At 47.6% G+C, this 13654-nt stretch overlaps 1 protein-coding gene and 1 pseudogene across 1 annotated transcript in view; one reads left to right on the forward strand and one right to left on the reverse strand.

The window, feature by feature from the left end:
• DNMT3B (DNA methyltransferase 3 beta) overlaps positions 1–13410 on the forward strand; it is a 37588-nt gene extending 24178 nt beyond the window's left edge. The window contains exons 10-22 of the mRNA XM_006921713.2: positions 12–140; positions 303–347; positions 1551–1630; positions 1966–2078; positions 2613–2796; positions 3436–3520; positions 4538–4683; positions 5054–5144; positions 5473–5621; positions 6472–6557; positions 9278–9347; positions 10126–10244; positions 12208–13410. Of these exons, the coding sequence (XP_006921775.1) occupies positions 12–140; positions 303–347; positions 1551–1630; positions 1966–2078; positions 2613–2796; positions 3436–3520; positions 4538–4683; positions 5054–5144; positions 5473–5621; positions 6472–6557; positions 9278–9347; positions 10126–10244; positions 12208–12349 (1439 nt within the window). The 3' untranslated portion in view covers positions 12350–13410. The remainder of the gene's footprint in view (positions 1–11; positions 141–302; positions 348–1550; positions 1631–1965; positions 2079–2612; positions 2797–3435; positions 3521–4537; positions 4684–5053; positions 5145–5472; positions 5622–6471; positions 6558–9277; positions 9348–10125; positions 10245–12207) is intronic.
• Positions 4838–4956, reverse strand: LOC112471105 (annotated as a pseudogene).
• Positions 13411–13654: the final 244 nt, after the last annotated feature.

Raw genomic sequence — 13654 nt, forward strand, 5'->3', positions numbered from 1 at the left:
CCCTTTCACAGAGAGCAAAACTCGAAGACGTACAGCTGATGACTCGGCCACTTCCACCGACTACTGCCCTCCACCCAAGCGCCTCAAGACTAATTGCTATAACAATGGCAAAGACCGAGGAGAGGAGGACCAGAGTCGAGGTGATTGTGGTGGGGGTGAGGAGATTGTGGGACCATTATCACCTGTTACCAGCAGAGGGCAGGTAGTAAGGACCACTAGGCAAAGGGCTATGGCTTAATTGGGCTTAATTGATCAGTAAGAGGCTCCCTGACCCCATCTCACACCTTTTCTTTTTTTAACAGAGCAAATGGCTTTGGATGTCACCAATAACAAGAGTAATCTGGAAGGTAATGCTCTCTCCTTTGCTGTCCTCACTTCTTGCCCTGGCTAATTCCCCAGGTCTTTACTGTTTGTCCACCCTGTTGAGGTTTAACCCAGAGCTCTGTGCCTGGACCTTGGAGGTGTAGATGTCATCATAGTTACATTCTGTAAAATGAGTTGCCTGATTTTTGCAGAGACAGAGTCTACCCCTAATCTAAGTGAGCAGGGAAGGCGGGGTCGGGGGCAGAGTGGAAGCTAGGACCCTTTGGCTAGGAGAACCCAAAACCTGAAACCATGATTGATCGGCCTATGGCATCATGAGCCTTCCCAAACAGGAACTGGAACTGGCTTTGAGGTGAAAGGCAGACACACTTTGCCGCTGTCACTCGCACAAGCAAACTCTGGTTTACCCTGGCTGGGAATTCCCACTGGACTCTAAACTCTGCCCAGAACATGGCTAATGGGATTCAGAATGTGCGAGGAAGGATCGACTCTCCCTTGCTTCCTCAGCTTGGTTCTTTGGTCAACAAATATTTACTGAGTCGTTACTCAGTGTTGAGTATAAAAACGACACAGTTCCTGACCCAGAGAACTCTGGGGAGAGCTTGGGTTTGGAGCAGCCTCTGATGATCCTGGGGACCTTGACCCATAATCCTCTCATCTCCCAAGACTCTTTCACCCATCTGCCTGATTCCTGGCTGGGGATGGCATTTTAAAGGCTCTTCCCACCTGGTCAGTTGTGTGAATCAGTCCTGACCTGCTGATCTAAAGGGAGGTCAGGGTAGCCTAATAGTTAGAGACCTGGGTTCTGAAATTGTAGCCGTGGCTGTGTGTAGAGTGGTCATGGACAAGCCCTTTTATGATGTGACAACAAGCAAATTGGCATCACCATGAATCCCCCAAAGTCCTAGTCTTTAAAGGGTCTCAAATATTTTTGCACCAGGCCCTCCGAGTCTGTCCCTGGGCTGGAGGGGCCCTTGCTCAGCGTTGTGCCCCATGCCTTCCCACTGCCTGTCTTGCGGGACCTTCTACTTGGGGCCAATGTACTAGCCTTTCTCCACCTCTGGAATGGGGATGGCAACTTGGAAGCATTGTTGAAAAGAACAAAGCAAGAGGAGTCCTTGGTATATTGCTAGTATGGAGTACATGTTCAAGATTACACCCAGGGCCTTTGGCAGCTGGTGTTGGGGCCGTAGATGCCACAAGCTATGTCCGTGTCTTTCTTACAGACAGCTGTTTGTCCTGTGGTAGGAAAAGCCCTGTGTCCTTCCACCCTCTCTTTGAGGGTGGGCTCTGCCAGACGTGTCGGGTAAGTCCTATCCCCAGCCTGGACTTTCTTGTCCTTTCCCTCCACGACTTCCCTGGTCTTTCTAGAGAAAAGCGTGTAGGCATTAGGGAAGATTAGATTCTAGTGAAGCCCTCCCCAGCCCCAACTGCCCCATCCTCCATTCCGAGAGCCGGTGCTGCCGCAGAGGAGGCCATCTGCAGTGGCATGCAGAACCCCGGCCAGTTGTCTCTGTAAAGGGCACCAAGCCACTGGTAACCTGTTCTGTGGCTGCGTCCTCTAGGGCCTCAGCCAGCGAGCAAGTGGGGCCCGGCGATCCCTGGTCTCCGATTTCACGGGCGTTTCTCTCTGGCCGCCAGGACCGGTTCCTTGAGCTGTTTTACATGTATGACGACGATGGCTATCAGTCCTACTGCACCGTGTGCTGTGAGGGCCGTGAGCTGCTACTCTGTAGCAACACAAGCTGCTGCCGGTGAGCACCGGGCCCTCGGCTGAGACCCAGTGGGGGTCCAAGCCTCCCAAGTTGTACCCGAGATTTCCTACAGCCCAAAGGGATCTCAGGCACAGGACTTGCGCCAAATTTGACGTGGGGACAGAGCCCAGATTCAGTACTCTGCAGAGGTTGTGGTTCTCAGGTCCTTGCTGTAGAACAGGGATACGCTTAAGGCAGGAATGTCTGAGGGCCTTGAGGGCAGGGAGTGGGGTAGGGAAGACTCCCTGGAGGTTGGCTGCTTCTGGGGGTTGGAACGCTTTTTTCTGTGCAGGGCCTGGGGACTGAGGGTGCACAGGTATCTAAGGAAGAGGTTAGTGTAGCCCAAATCACACCCCAGGGCCTTCTGGTTCATAAGGAGGAGCGGCCGGGACTTCTCTGGTTCATAAAGAGGAGCAGCCGGGACTTCGAGGAGGTGTTAGGCAGTGTGTTGCCATCTCCCTGGAGAAGAAGGGCATGCTACCTTGGAGAGGCGCCTGGTGACTAAGGCATCTCTTCTCCTTGCTCCTGGTGCAGGTGCTTCTGCGTGGAGTGCCTGGAGGTGCTGGTGGGCACAGGCACAGCAGCAGATGCAAAGCTACAGGAACCCTGGAGCTGCTACATGTGCCTCCCACAGCGCTGTCACGGTGTCCTGCGGCGCCGGAAGGACTGGAACGTGCGCCTGCAGGCCTTCTTCACCAGCGACATGGGGCTCGAATATGTAAGCCACATGCTCCTTTGCCCAGCACCTCCCACCCCAGAGCGTCAGGGCTCTGAAACGCTCTGGAAGTCTGTTGGCAAGCGTTCATGGAAAGACCCATTATACAAATAGGCAACTAAGCGCCTCAGCTTGAGTGACCCGCTGACATGTCCCATTTACAGTCCTCAGGCTTCTCCAGTGGTCTTTCTTCCTTTCCTTCTAGGCTTTTTCTTATGGATTTTCAAGGGCTTGATGAAGAAATGGTTATAGATCCAACCAAGTCTTCTGAGTTAATAGAATGGAAGAGGGAAGGGAAGCCTGTGACTGACTTTTAAATTTTAGTGGGAGTAGATTTTCCTAGGCTCCATTCTAGAGATCTGGGAGGAAGGTCCCAGGTCTTTCTTGTTTAGGGTGATGTGTCTCTTTGTGTGTGTGCATCTTTTTCAAAGTCTCATCTGTGTTCCATGTCTAAGTGTAGGATGGCCATTTATGTCAAAGCTGAGGTGATCCTTAGCTAAGAAATGGTAAAACGCAGGGTTTGACTGAGTCCATCAGAGGAAGGTCAGCCCACCCCTCCCCCAGAAGTTGAATCTTTCCCCTGAACCTTAACCTCCATGACTTCCATGACCTCCCTGATCTCTGTAACCTTTAACCTGGCAGGAAGCCCCCAAGTTATACCCTGCGATTCCCGCAGCCCGAAGGCGGCCCATTCGAGTCTTGTCCCTGTTTGATGGAATTGCCACAGGTGAGTTTGGAGGTCATCTCAGGATGCTCACCTGTTCCAGGTGTCTGTCCACAATGCCAAGCAAGACCCCTGGAATTACCTCTTTGTCACCTGTTCTGAGAAAACCACTGGCTTCTTGTTTCTCTCAAACTTCCTGGCCCTCTTTTGGTCCTTTTAAAAGGCACGTATATTTCAGCTGTTGCATTGCATTCTTTTTTATGTGCAGGTAGCTTGGAAAATTATTTTTTATTTCATAAGCATAAAATATATTGGAGATTATAGACAACTCCTCCTACTAATATCTCCATTCTTCCCTCCTGTTCCCCAAGGTTTCTTTATGTATAAAACTAAGTGTAGCCAACGTGTGTGTCACTCTTGGGAGCTTTGCCTGATGAAACTCATTTAATCCTCAAAATTGCCCTACAGTGTGTTATTAGGAATATCTTTATTTTACTGGAGTAGGAAGCAGTGTAAATGAGCTGCCGTGCACTTAGTGTCATTTGTACTTATGTTTGTATACCAGTGTCCATCTGCCTAAAACATTGGAAGCTTTTAATGACCCCCAGGTCATGGCTAGCTGTTTGTTTTCTCCACTCTGTTGAGTCCTAAAGTCCTATTCGTGCTGGCACAGGTAACCTACGGTGGGATGGAGCCTTGGCCATTGCCTCCAGAACTTGAGGTTATTTTCTAAACATGGTTTTGGTGAAGATCCCTGTTTGTGTGTCTGTGTTTGACTCTGCTGAGGTGGTAGATGCTGGGGCATTGGCTGTGGAACTATCAGTTTTAATAGATCCCACTAGTGGGCTATACAAGTTGATATAAACATATTTTGTTCACAAAACTCCACACTGGAGATCCTAGCTTGACCAGTGTGCAGTTTTTGTGCTATGTGCAGAGGTTCACTTGAGAGCTGCCATGTCCTTGCTGGGTCTGGTCCAAGTTCAGGACATAGAATCACTAGAGGGTAGAGGGGCTTGGGCAGGATGACCCTCGATGCATTTTTTTATCTCTCTGACCCTTCCCCCGCCCCCCATACAGGGTACTTGGTTCTCAAAGAATTGGGCATCAAAGTGGAGAAGTATGTCGCTTCCGAAGTGTGTGAAGAGTCCATTGCGGTTGGAACGGTTAAGCACGAGGGCAATATCAAATATGTGAATGACGTCAGGAACATCACAAAGAAAAATGTGAGGGCGGCCTGCACCCCTGGGGGCTTGGCACCTCCCCCCACTCCCTAAGCCCCACACATCCTCACAGCCGTGTTGTTTCCCATGCCCAGGGCTGTGGGAGAAGAGAACCTGGGATCACATCAGGCAGATTTTCTTTCTTTCTTTTTTTTCACGCTTGTAGCACCTGGTCTTCCTAGGTGGTCTCCCATCCAAGTACTAACCAGGCCCGACCCTGCTTAGCTTCCGAGATCAGATGAGATCAGGCATGTTTAGGGTGGCATGGCCGTAGACCCAGGCAGGTTTTCTTGACAGTTACCTGGAACACAGGCTGTCAGTCCCTCCATCTTCACGGCTGTCCCTACCCTGAGAGTGACTTTTTCTCTCACAGATTGAAGAATGGGGCCCCTTTGACTTGGTGATTGGTGGAAGCCCATGCAATGATCTCTCAAATGTGAATCCTGCCAGGAAAGGCCTGTATGGTGAGCATCCATCCCTTCTATTCTGGTGATTCCAAGAGAGACCGTATGTCATCTGAGTGCCGGTCTAGGAGGAGTGGCCTGAGAAGGAGCTGTTTGCTTTCGGTCAGCTAGCCTTACCTGTTGGCTCTGTCCATTGTGAATCCTCAGTCCCCAGAGGTACTTAAAAATATCGCACTGCTTGATGTCCGGGTCCTTAGTCCAGACCACTACCGACAGAGGGACTGTAGAGCATCAGCCTTAGGTGATCACTGGAAGCCCATTGGTTTCAATATGGTGGGGTGGGCTGAAGGGTTTGACCCCGGCCATCCATCTTCTTTTGTGGACTCAGAGGGCACAGGCCGGCTCTTCTTCGAGTTCTACCACCTGCTGAATTACTCACGCCCCAAGGAGGGTGACGACCGGCCCTTCTTCTGGATGTTTGAGAATGTGGTAGCCATGAAGGTCGGTGACAAGAGGGACATCTCTCGGTTCTTGGAGGTAAGGGGACTTAGGGTTCTGATTGTCAAGACAACATGGGTGGGGAAGGCCCCACTGGCAGTGGGGGTTGGTGGGTATTTGCAACACTGGGAGCGATTTCCGGGTTCTTCACAGACGAGGCTAGATCTGAGAGTAATGAAGTCAAGTGGTTCTCTTTCGTGCATGAAAAATATTTGATCTCTAACCTCACCACAAACCTACTGAAGTCAGAGATGATGAGACACCATCATCTACTTTTAGAGGCCTCATGAGATTTGACTAAGCAAGCTTTTTTTTACTCTAGAGAGTTTTTTCTCCTTGTTATGAGAACTGCTTTAGGGACCACAGACATGTTAATTATCTACTGCTTAATATGCATCAAGCATTGTAGTAAATACTTTTTATACACTTAACCCATTTAATTTTCCCCAAAACTTTATAGCTTAAGTTCTGCTAGAGGGGTTATATAGAACTGGCTGGTTAGTTCCCTCAATGTTTGTGAACCTGGCAGATGGGTGACACAGGGCATATCTTGCCAACATTTCATTTTCACACCAGAGCTCAACTTGCTAGATTTTGGTTTCAAATTTCTTTTATTGCCTATACAGAGCACATTTCGTAATAATCTGGTGTGCCCCAGGGTATACCTTCTTAGAACCTATAGGTCCAATCTGATCTCTTTCCCCACCATTAATAATGGGGGCACTAGCTTTGTCCTCTAGCCAAATTGGTCTGTCCCCTGGCTGGCAGTAATCATGCCTCCTTCACAGCCAGGAAGTAGTCCTGTTACCTGCCCAGGTCAAGCCCCACTCTGACTGCCACCTGAATTCTTTCATGGGCTCCCAGCAGCTGTCCTCCTCTCTCCCTGCAGTGTAATCCAGTGATGATTGATGCCATCAAAGTGTCTGCTGCTCACAGGGCCCGATACTTCTGGGGTAACCTGCCTGGGATGAACAGGTAACAAGGGGCTCCAAGAGGGACAGGTAATGGCCAAGTGAAATTCAGCTAATGGTGTGAGCCCTGATCCTCAACTCTTGTGAGACAGAGCCATGCTCAAGTCTTCTTGAAGGGGCTAGCTCTGCTGAGAAATGGCCCCACCCCGTGCTTCAGTCCAACCCCTGGTGCTATGGCTTGACACCTATTAGGACATACAGCAACTACCTGGGGTCTCTGGCCAGGATTCCTCAGTCTACTCCAACTTGTTCCTGCTCTGCCCATGGGCCTGGTTCTTACAGGGCTGTGTACTGGAGCAGACAGGGTACTGTCTCCCAGCCAGGAATGCTGATGCTCTATATTCCATGTCTTCTCCCAGTTGCCTGTCCCACTGGGAAACAGAAAGAGATTGTTAGATTCACCTTTCTCTCTAACCCTGAGATGAAGTGACGCCTGAACAGTCCTGGTGATCAACCAGTTGGCAGAGCTGAGATGACAATTGGTAGCCCAAAGCCTATCTCCCTTGGATTTTCTTAACCAAGAGATTTTTCCCAACTTTTCACTAGTCCGTTGCTGTTGAAAACCACAAAGCAAGTTGCCGAAGATGAATTATCTTCTGTATGTGGTTTCAGGGTTTTGTGGTATGCTACTTACGATTCAAAATGTGATGGTAATGGGACATCCCAGATTTGCAAATGAGTTAAGCTTTAAAAGAGCTATCTTTTAGAAGGAATTGTTGGAAGCATAGTAGCTCTTTGGCATTTAACAAAATGTGGGCAGGTGAGAAGGGTGCTGGAGTAACTTGAAGGATTTCTTTTGGGTATCGTGCATATTTATTTGGCTTTATCAGTCAGTCAGGTGGTACAATGTCCATGTCTGGAGTGAAACGGGCTCATTGACTCGATACTCAAGCTCTCTGTGGCAGGCACTGTAGTATGTGCTGCCAGTTTAGTTGGGAACATATCAGATGTCCATCTTAGCTCTCATGGAGTTGACATGCCAAGGGGGGAACCAGTAGAGGAGACAGTAAATGACCTCATGGTCATGGCTAGAGTGGGCCATTGGAAGAGTTAATAGGGAGGGGAGAGGAAGGCTTCCTATTACAGCAGGGCCTTGAATAAAGGGGTGGAGCCTTATAGTTATTTGAGAGAAGAGCATTCCAGGCAAAAGGAAGAGGATAAAGGAGGGTGACAAGGGTGTCTGGGCGTTCCCTGACCATTTCAGAAAACAGTGTTCCTTGCTTGTGGAGTGGCTGAAAGAATGGCAGAGAACTAACAAAGAAGTATGAGCCAAATTATATGTGGGTCCTGCAGGTCATGGTACCACTTAGATTTACTTTGGCACAGGAATTCACAGGAGGTTTTAAGCTGATGAGTTGTCATATATTCATGGTAGTTTCTGGTAGAATAGACGATATCGGGATGAGGGCAAAAATGGGGAGAAATTCAGATGGTCATTCAGAGAAGGAGGGCTAGCTGCTTATTGTGGTGCCCCAGGAGGTTCCGTTCCCTACATACAATGCACCCTAGTGGCTTGTAACTCCACGGTCTTGTGGAACCTAGTGAGAGGGGTCAGATTCTAGATAATGTGAGGGGATTAGGATTTATAGGATTTGCTGATGCATTGGATAGGTGGTATTAGATGACAAATGAGTCAGCAAAGATGCCACAGAGTTTTTTGCCTGAGTTGTGACAAGAACAGAGCTGGCTCTGCAGAGTTCTAGAATGATGACTCAAACAACAGTCAGGGGTCACAGAACCAAGTCTAGCCTGTAGGCGAAAAACCTTTGTTTAGATGTCAGTCCTAGAATCAACATAAGGTGAGGGCTGTTCTGTGTACTTTCCCCCAGGTCCCTCAGCTCCCTTGGTTTCATGGAAGAGCTAGAATTGGGGATAGGGTGGCACTGGGAAACTTAGAAGGTGAAATCAAGAGTCCTATGGAATCTAGGAGTACGTTTTGCGTGTTTCAATGGCCCCCTTTTTCGTTCTTATGTTTGGTTTCTTTGTGACCTTGAAGGTCCTTACACAGGAACTGCTGAGGTGTTGATCAGCTCTGTGCATTCAGAGCTCTTGCTGCTTTCTGCTCTGGAATTGCTCAAACATTTTGGTTCTAAGGTTCTATTCCCCTTCTGGGCACCTGTTTGCTTCTCTCTGCATTTGCAGGTTTCAATGATGAAAATTACAATGATAATTAGAGTTTTGTGAGCCACCTTCTGTCCTTCCCACTAGCACCCACTTTTAGTCCTTAAAGCCTCCAGAGAGGCTCCATCCCCAGGCGTAAGCTACCAAATCATGGGTTTGATGTGCTCATTGTAGCAGGTAGACCCACAAAAATCTAATCCACGCTCCTGAGACACGAAGCCCCAGGGAGATCATATGATTTGCTCAAGGTCACATCACTGAGCCAGTTAGCAGTGGGACTGGGACTGGAGGGTCTCCTGACTTCTCTTCCAGTGCGCTTCCCTTATTCCGTGTTCTCCTCAGTGGGAGCCTGTCTTTAACTAATGTTAAAATTTGGGAAGGGGGAGCATTCATTACTGGACATTGGGCTGCCCCCTGAAGGGGCTAGTCTGTCCCTGGCTTTGGCACACTGGTTCATGCCAGTAACATTTTTATCATGTATTTGTAGCAAGTCCTTTGCAAGAGCACATTTTGCAGCCTTAGGCCCTCACTCCCACCTTGGGAGGTGCCTAGCCAAGGCCTCTTGACACATGGTAGAAAGTAATGGGTTTTGGCTGTTCCCAGGCCCGTGATAGCATCAAAGAATGATAAACTCGAGCTGCAGGACTGCTTGGAATTCAATAGGACAGCAAAGGTAAGATGTGCTCACAAACGGTCTGCGGGAAAAGCACTTGGTGACGTCCAAAGCTGAGACTTGACCTTGGTGTCCAGTTTGTTCCTGTCCCTTCCCCCACGTGACTCCCTGGTGCTGGGCCTCTTTCCCCACATTATTGTTCTGTCCAGTCAGGTACAGAGTAGGAGAGGTTCTTGACAAACAAATAATCACTATGAGACAAGGCAGCTAGACTTTCCAATTGTGAACGTACCCACCATAGAGAAAAACATAATTTCAGTTGGTCCTCCCAGTAAGAGATGAGTAATTAATTCTTTGGTAGGAAAAAGAAAATCTGCTGACAAGTTATAGATAGTTACATTAAGATTTCCATACATAAACTTAATTCTTAATGTTTATATTGAGCTAAACACCATCAAAATCCTGGTTTGGTTGACCATTCTTTATAATCTGGATGGATTTTTACATTTTGCTTCATATTGCTTGATCAGTAACTCTGGTGTTCTCTTGGCACCCATGTGTTCTCATTCATTGTCACTTTTTTGTTTATCTCTTGTTCTCTCTGAGGCTGGTCTTTCTTGTTCATTAACTCCTTGGTGTTTATGGGAAGCACAAAATGTTCTTATCCTTCTGACTCTCCTTATTCCCTCTCTCCTTATTCCCTCTCAGAGCCCAGCCCTGCCACCTGCCCTCCTCCGCCTGCCCTCCCTCCTCCACCTTCCCCAGGTGCTTCTGAGCCTTGACTCTACCCAGAACCCTTCATTCTGTGCTCACTCCATGATGTCATTTTGTTCTCCAGTTAAAGAAAGTACAGACAATAACCACCAAGTCGAACTCGATCAGACAGGGGAAAAACCAACTTTTCCCTGTTGTCATGAATGGCAAAGAAGATGTTTTGTGGTGCACTGAGCTAGAAAGGTGAGCGAGGCTGCATGTGGAGAGGGAAACAATACAGACAGAAAGGGGAACGTGTGGTTCAGGCCAGCAGTGCAAGTGGGCTTGCTTGCCCTCGTTCTACATGGACCCACAGACCTTCTATGTTAGTGGGGCTGGGGGTAATGCCTTTTCAGAGTTAGTCCGTATTGCCTGGCAGAAATGGCGGAAGGGTGGTGGTGATAAGGAATCTGAAACATGAGGTTATTAGACAGCACCAACTGTCTGTGTTGGCTGCACTGCCCTGGTATCTGCCTGCCCCAACTTGCCGAGACACTAGGATGTAAGAGGAACCAGCTAAAGAAAACCCCATTGACATGCCATTGCTCTTTCTCGGAAGGTTCCTTCTGCCAAGTTGCTCTTCTATAGCTGATTCATACTTAAGCACAATCTGCCTCCTCCCTCTTTCATTTGTTTGGCTAAGTTGGTAGCCTGTCTATTTTGATTCAAAGAACCAGCTCTTCCATTTCAATTCTCCTATTCTGGTTTCAATTTTTTTCTCATTCCCTTTGTTTTTCATGTTTATTTTGTCGATAATTTTTTATTAGAAATGTAAGAAGGGCCGTGACTATCCCACTTTACATTTTTGGCTGTGTCTTGAAGGATTTGATAAAAAAGTATCTTTATTCCAGATATTTCAGTTTTACAACCAGTTTTATTCTTTACTAAGCAATAGCTTTCTTAGTATAAAAGTAGGTTCTGGTTAGTAGAAGGAAACTGATGGGTAACCTTGCCCATCTGTGCTGTGGATTATTCTGTCAGGTTTGAACTGCATGGGTTACTTCTACGTGTTTTTTTTTTTTTTTTCAATAAATATATTGGCAAAATTTCCAGAGATTTGCGACAATTTGAAAAAACTCACGGATGAACCGTGTAGCTTAGAAATATCAAAAAAATTTTGAAAAAGTTACGTATTCCATAAATGAATAAAACAAAATAAGATACCAGTCTTATTTTATCATTATTACCATAAAATATACACAAATTAAAGGTTCAGGTAAGCCTTCTGGTCAAGAGTAATCTATTAGTAATTATGTTTTGGGGAGTCAAGAGTTATATTTGGATTTTCAGCTACATGGGGGCTCAGTGCCCATAACCCCCTGCGTTGTTCATGGGTTGACTGTATTTTGAGACACAAGCCTAACTCACTGGGCTGGACCGGCGATATGAGGGTTGGTGCAGATAGCTGTTATTATGTAGACAAGTTAAGACAGAGGCCAGAGGTGTTGCATCTTTGGCATATTTTCTAACACCCATTCAGTCATTGACCCATTGATACAATTTTTAGTGGTAGTTGGTAAACCTGGGTAAGAATGAGGTCTGGTGTATCTGTAGCCTCTTACCAGGCCTCTATGCCTGGTAAAATCCTACAGAGGAGGCATGGTATATTTGGTTGCCATCTGACATTAAGTCTAGCTTGGCCCTTGGTCCAGCAACCGAGTTTGCAGAATTCAGAATACTTCAGTGTCCTCACAGTAAATTACCTGAGCATCTGATGATTGAGAATAAGGTTCGTTTTTGAGAGTCCTTATTCCTTATTAAGGAAATTGCCTAATTTCTTTCATCTTGTGGTTTGAAGACAGATACACATCTGTCCTCTGACTGTCTCTCTTGGGATTCATTTATTCGTTCATTCATTCAAGAATGGTCCACTGAGCACCAACTATGTGCCCAAGCACATTGCTAATGCTGGGGATGCACATAACAGGGGACCTCATGGAGGAGCCATACCCTCATGACTGTCATTTGTGTTCTGAAGAACTGGTTGACCTGACCTTGGGGGTCAAGAGAGGGCTCATGTGAAGGCTCAGTGGGCCTGATGGAAGGGATAGGGCAAAGTGCACAGAGAGCGATGTCGCATTGCCCATGGTGAGGAACTCCCAGAGGCACTAAGCACGCTGGAGGTGGCACTTCTGACTCCCTGTCTTTTTACTCTGGTGCCCCCCAGGATCTTCGGCTTTCCCGTACACTACACGGATGTGTCCAACATGGGCCGTGGTGCCCGCCAGAAGCTGCTCGGGAGGTCCTGGAGTGTGCCTGTCATCCGACACCTCTTCGCCCCCCTGAAGGACTACTTTGCCTGTGAATAGTCCCCCAGGCGGCTTGGGCACTGGGGTGTGGAGGACAGAGCTGGGACCCAGGAGGTACATCCCAGGCTCTGTCCTTCCTCAGCTCAGCTGTGTGGGGTCACCCCATGTACCTCGGTGGGAGCAGAGCCACCTGACCCCCTCCTGGCAGGGGGAGCCCGAGGTGCCACCTCCTTGTGCACAATTCAGCCTGGCTGCTCGGAGCAGCCAAATATGGTGCTCATTTTATCTTCTCCTAAAACTTTAAAACTTGAAGTAGATAGTAAAGATGGCTTTTTTTTTTTCCCCTCCTGGGTTTACCGCTCAGAGAAACAATGGCTAAGATACCAAAACCACAGTGCCGACAGCTCTCCAATTACTCAGGTTAATGCCGAAAAATCACCCGAGACAGTTATCGCAAGACTTTAATTTTTTTAAACATCTGCAGCTCCTTGTTTCCAGGAGTGCGCAGTGGTAGACATGTAGCTAAGGGACATTTTGAGGGCCCAAGGATAATTTTTTCTAGGGCTAGCAAAAGAGGGACTATCTATATCTTGAATTTTACCACGCACATTCCCCTGGCCTCAGTACGAAGGGCTGGGATGCAGGGCTGGGATGCGCTGTCGGCCCATTCAGAGTATTTTCCACACCGATGATGATTTCAGCAGGGATGACATCATCATCACATTCAGGGCTTTCTTTTCCTACAAACCCAAGGGCAGGGCCACCCTTAGCTAAATCTCTCCCAGTGACTGCAATAGAACCCTCCGGGGAAGCTCAGGAAGGGGGTGGGCTGGGTTATAAGCAGCCATATATTATGGAGGTAGATATGGCTTCTTGCTGTCTCCCTCTTCCCCATGTGAGGGAAATGAAGGGGGACACTTAGAAAGACACCCCCCTCCCCCAAACATACCCGTCAGACTTCATAGGCACAGATCCCCAGATTAAAAGTATGACACCCTAATTCCTCATCCTTTCTCTAAACTTGGAAGCAGTGACAGCCAGGGGCAGAAGCACATTCCTCGCACTTTCCCCTCATCTAAGAGATTGCAGGGGGAAAACTGCAATAAAAGCTCGACCCTCCAGAGATTTTAAAGTCCTTTTTTATTCCATGATAAATCGTTGTTAGGAATATCGGGAGGTCGGACAAGCTGCATTTCAGAAATGCTGTCGTAATGGTTTTTAACACCTTTTACTCTTCTTACTGGTGCTATTTTGTAGAATAAGAAACAATGTCGACAGGTTTTATGGGAGTTTTTTTATACACTTTTTTTTTTAAATCTCAGACTTCTATTTTTATGTTTTATCATTTTCATAAATTTTTTTTTT

The sequence above is a fragment of the Pteropus alecto genome, unplaced genomic scaffold (assembly GCF_000325575.1).
Source record: "Pteropus alecto unplaced genomic scaffold, ASM32557v1 scaffold45, whole genome shotgun sequence".
Classification (NCBI taxonomy): domain Eukaryota; kingdom Metazoa; phylum Chordata; class Mammalia; order Chiroptera; family Pteropodidae; genus Pteropus; species Pteropus alecto.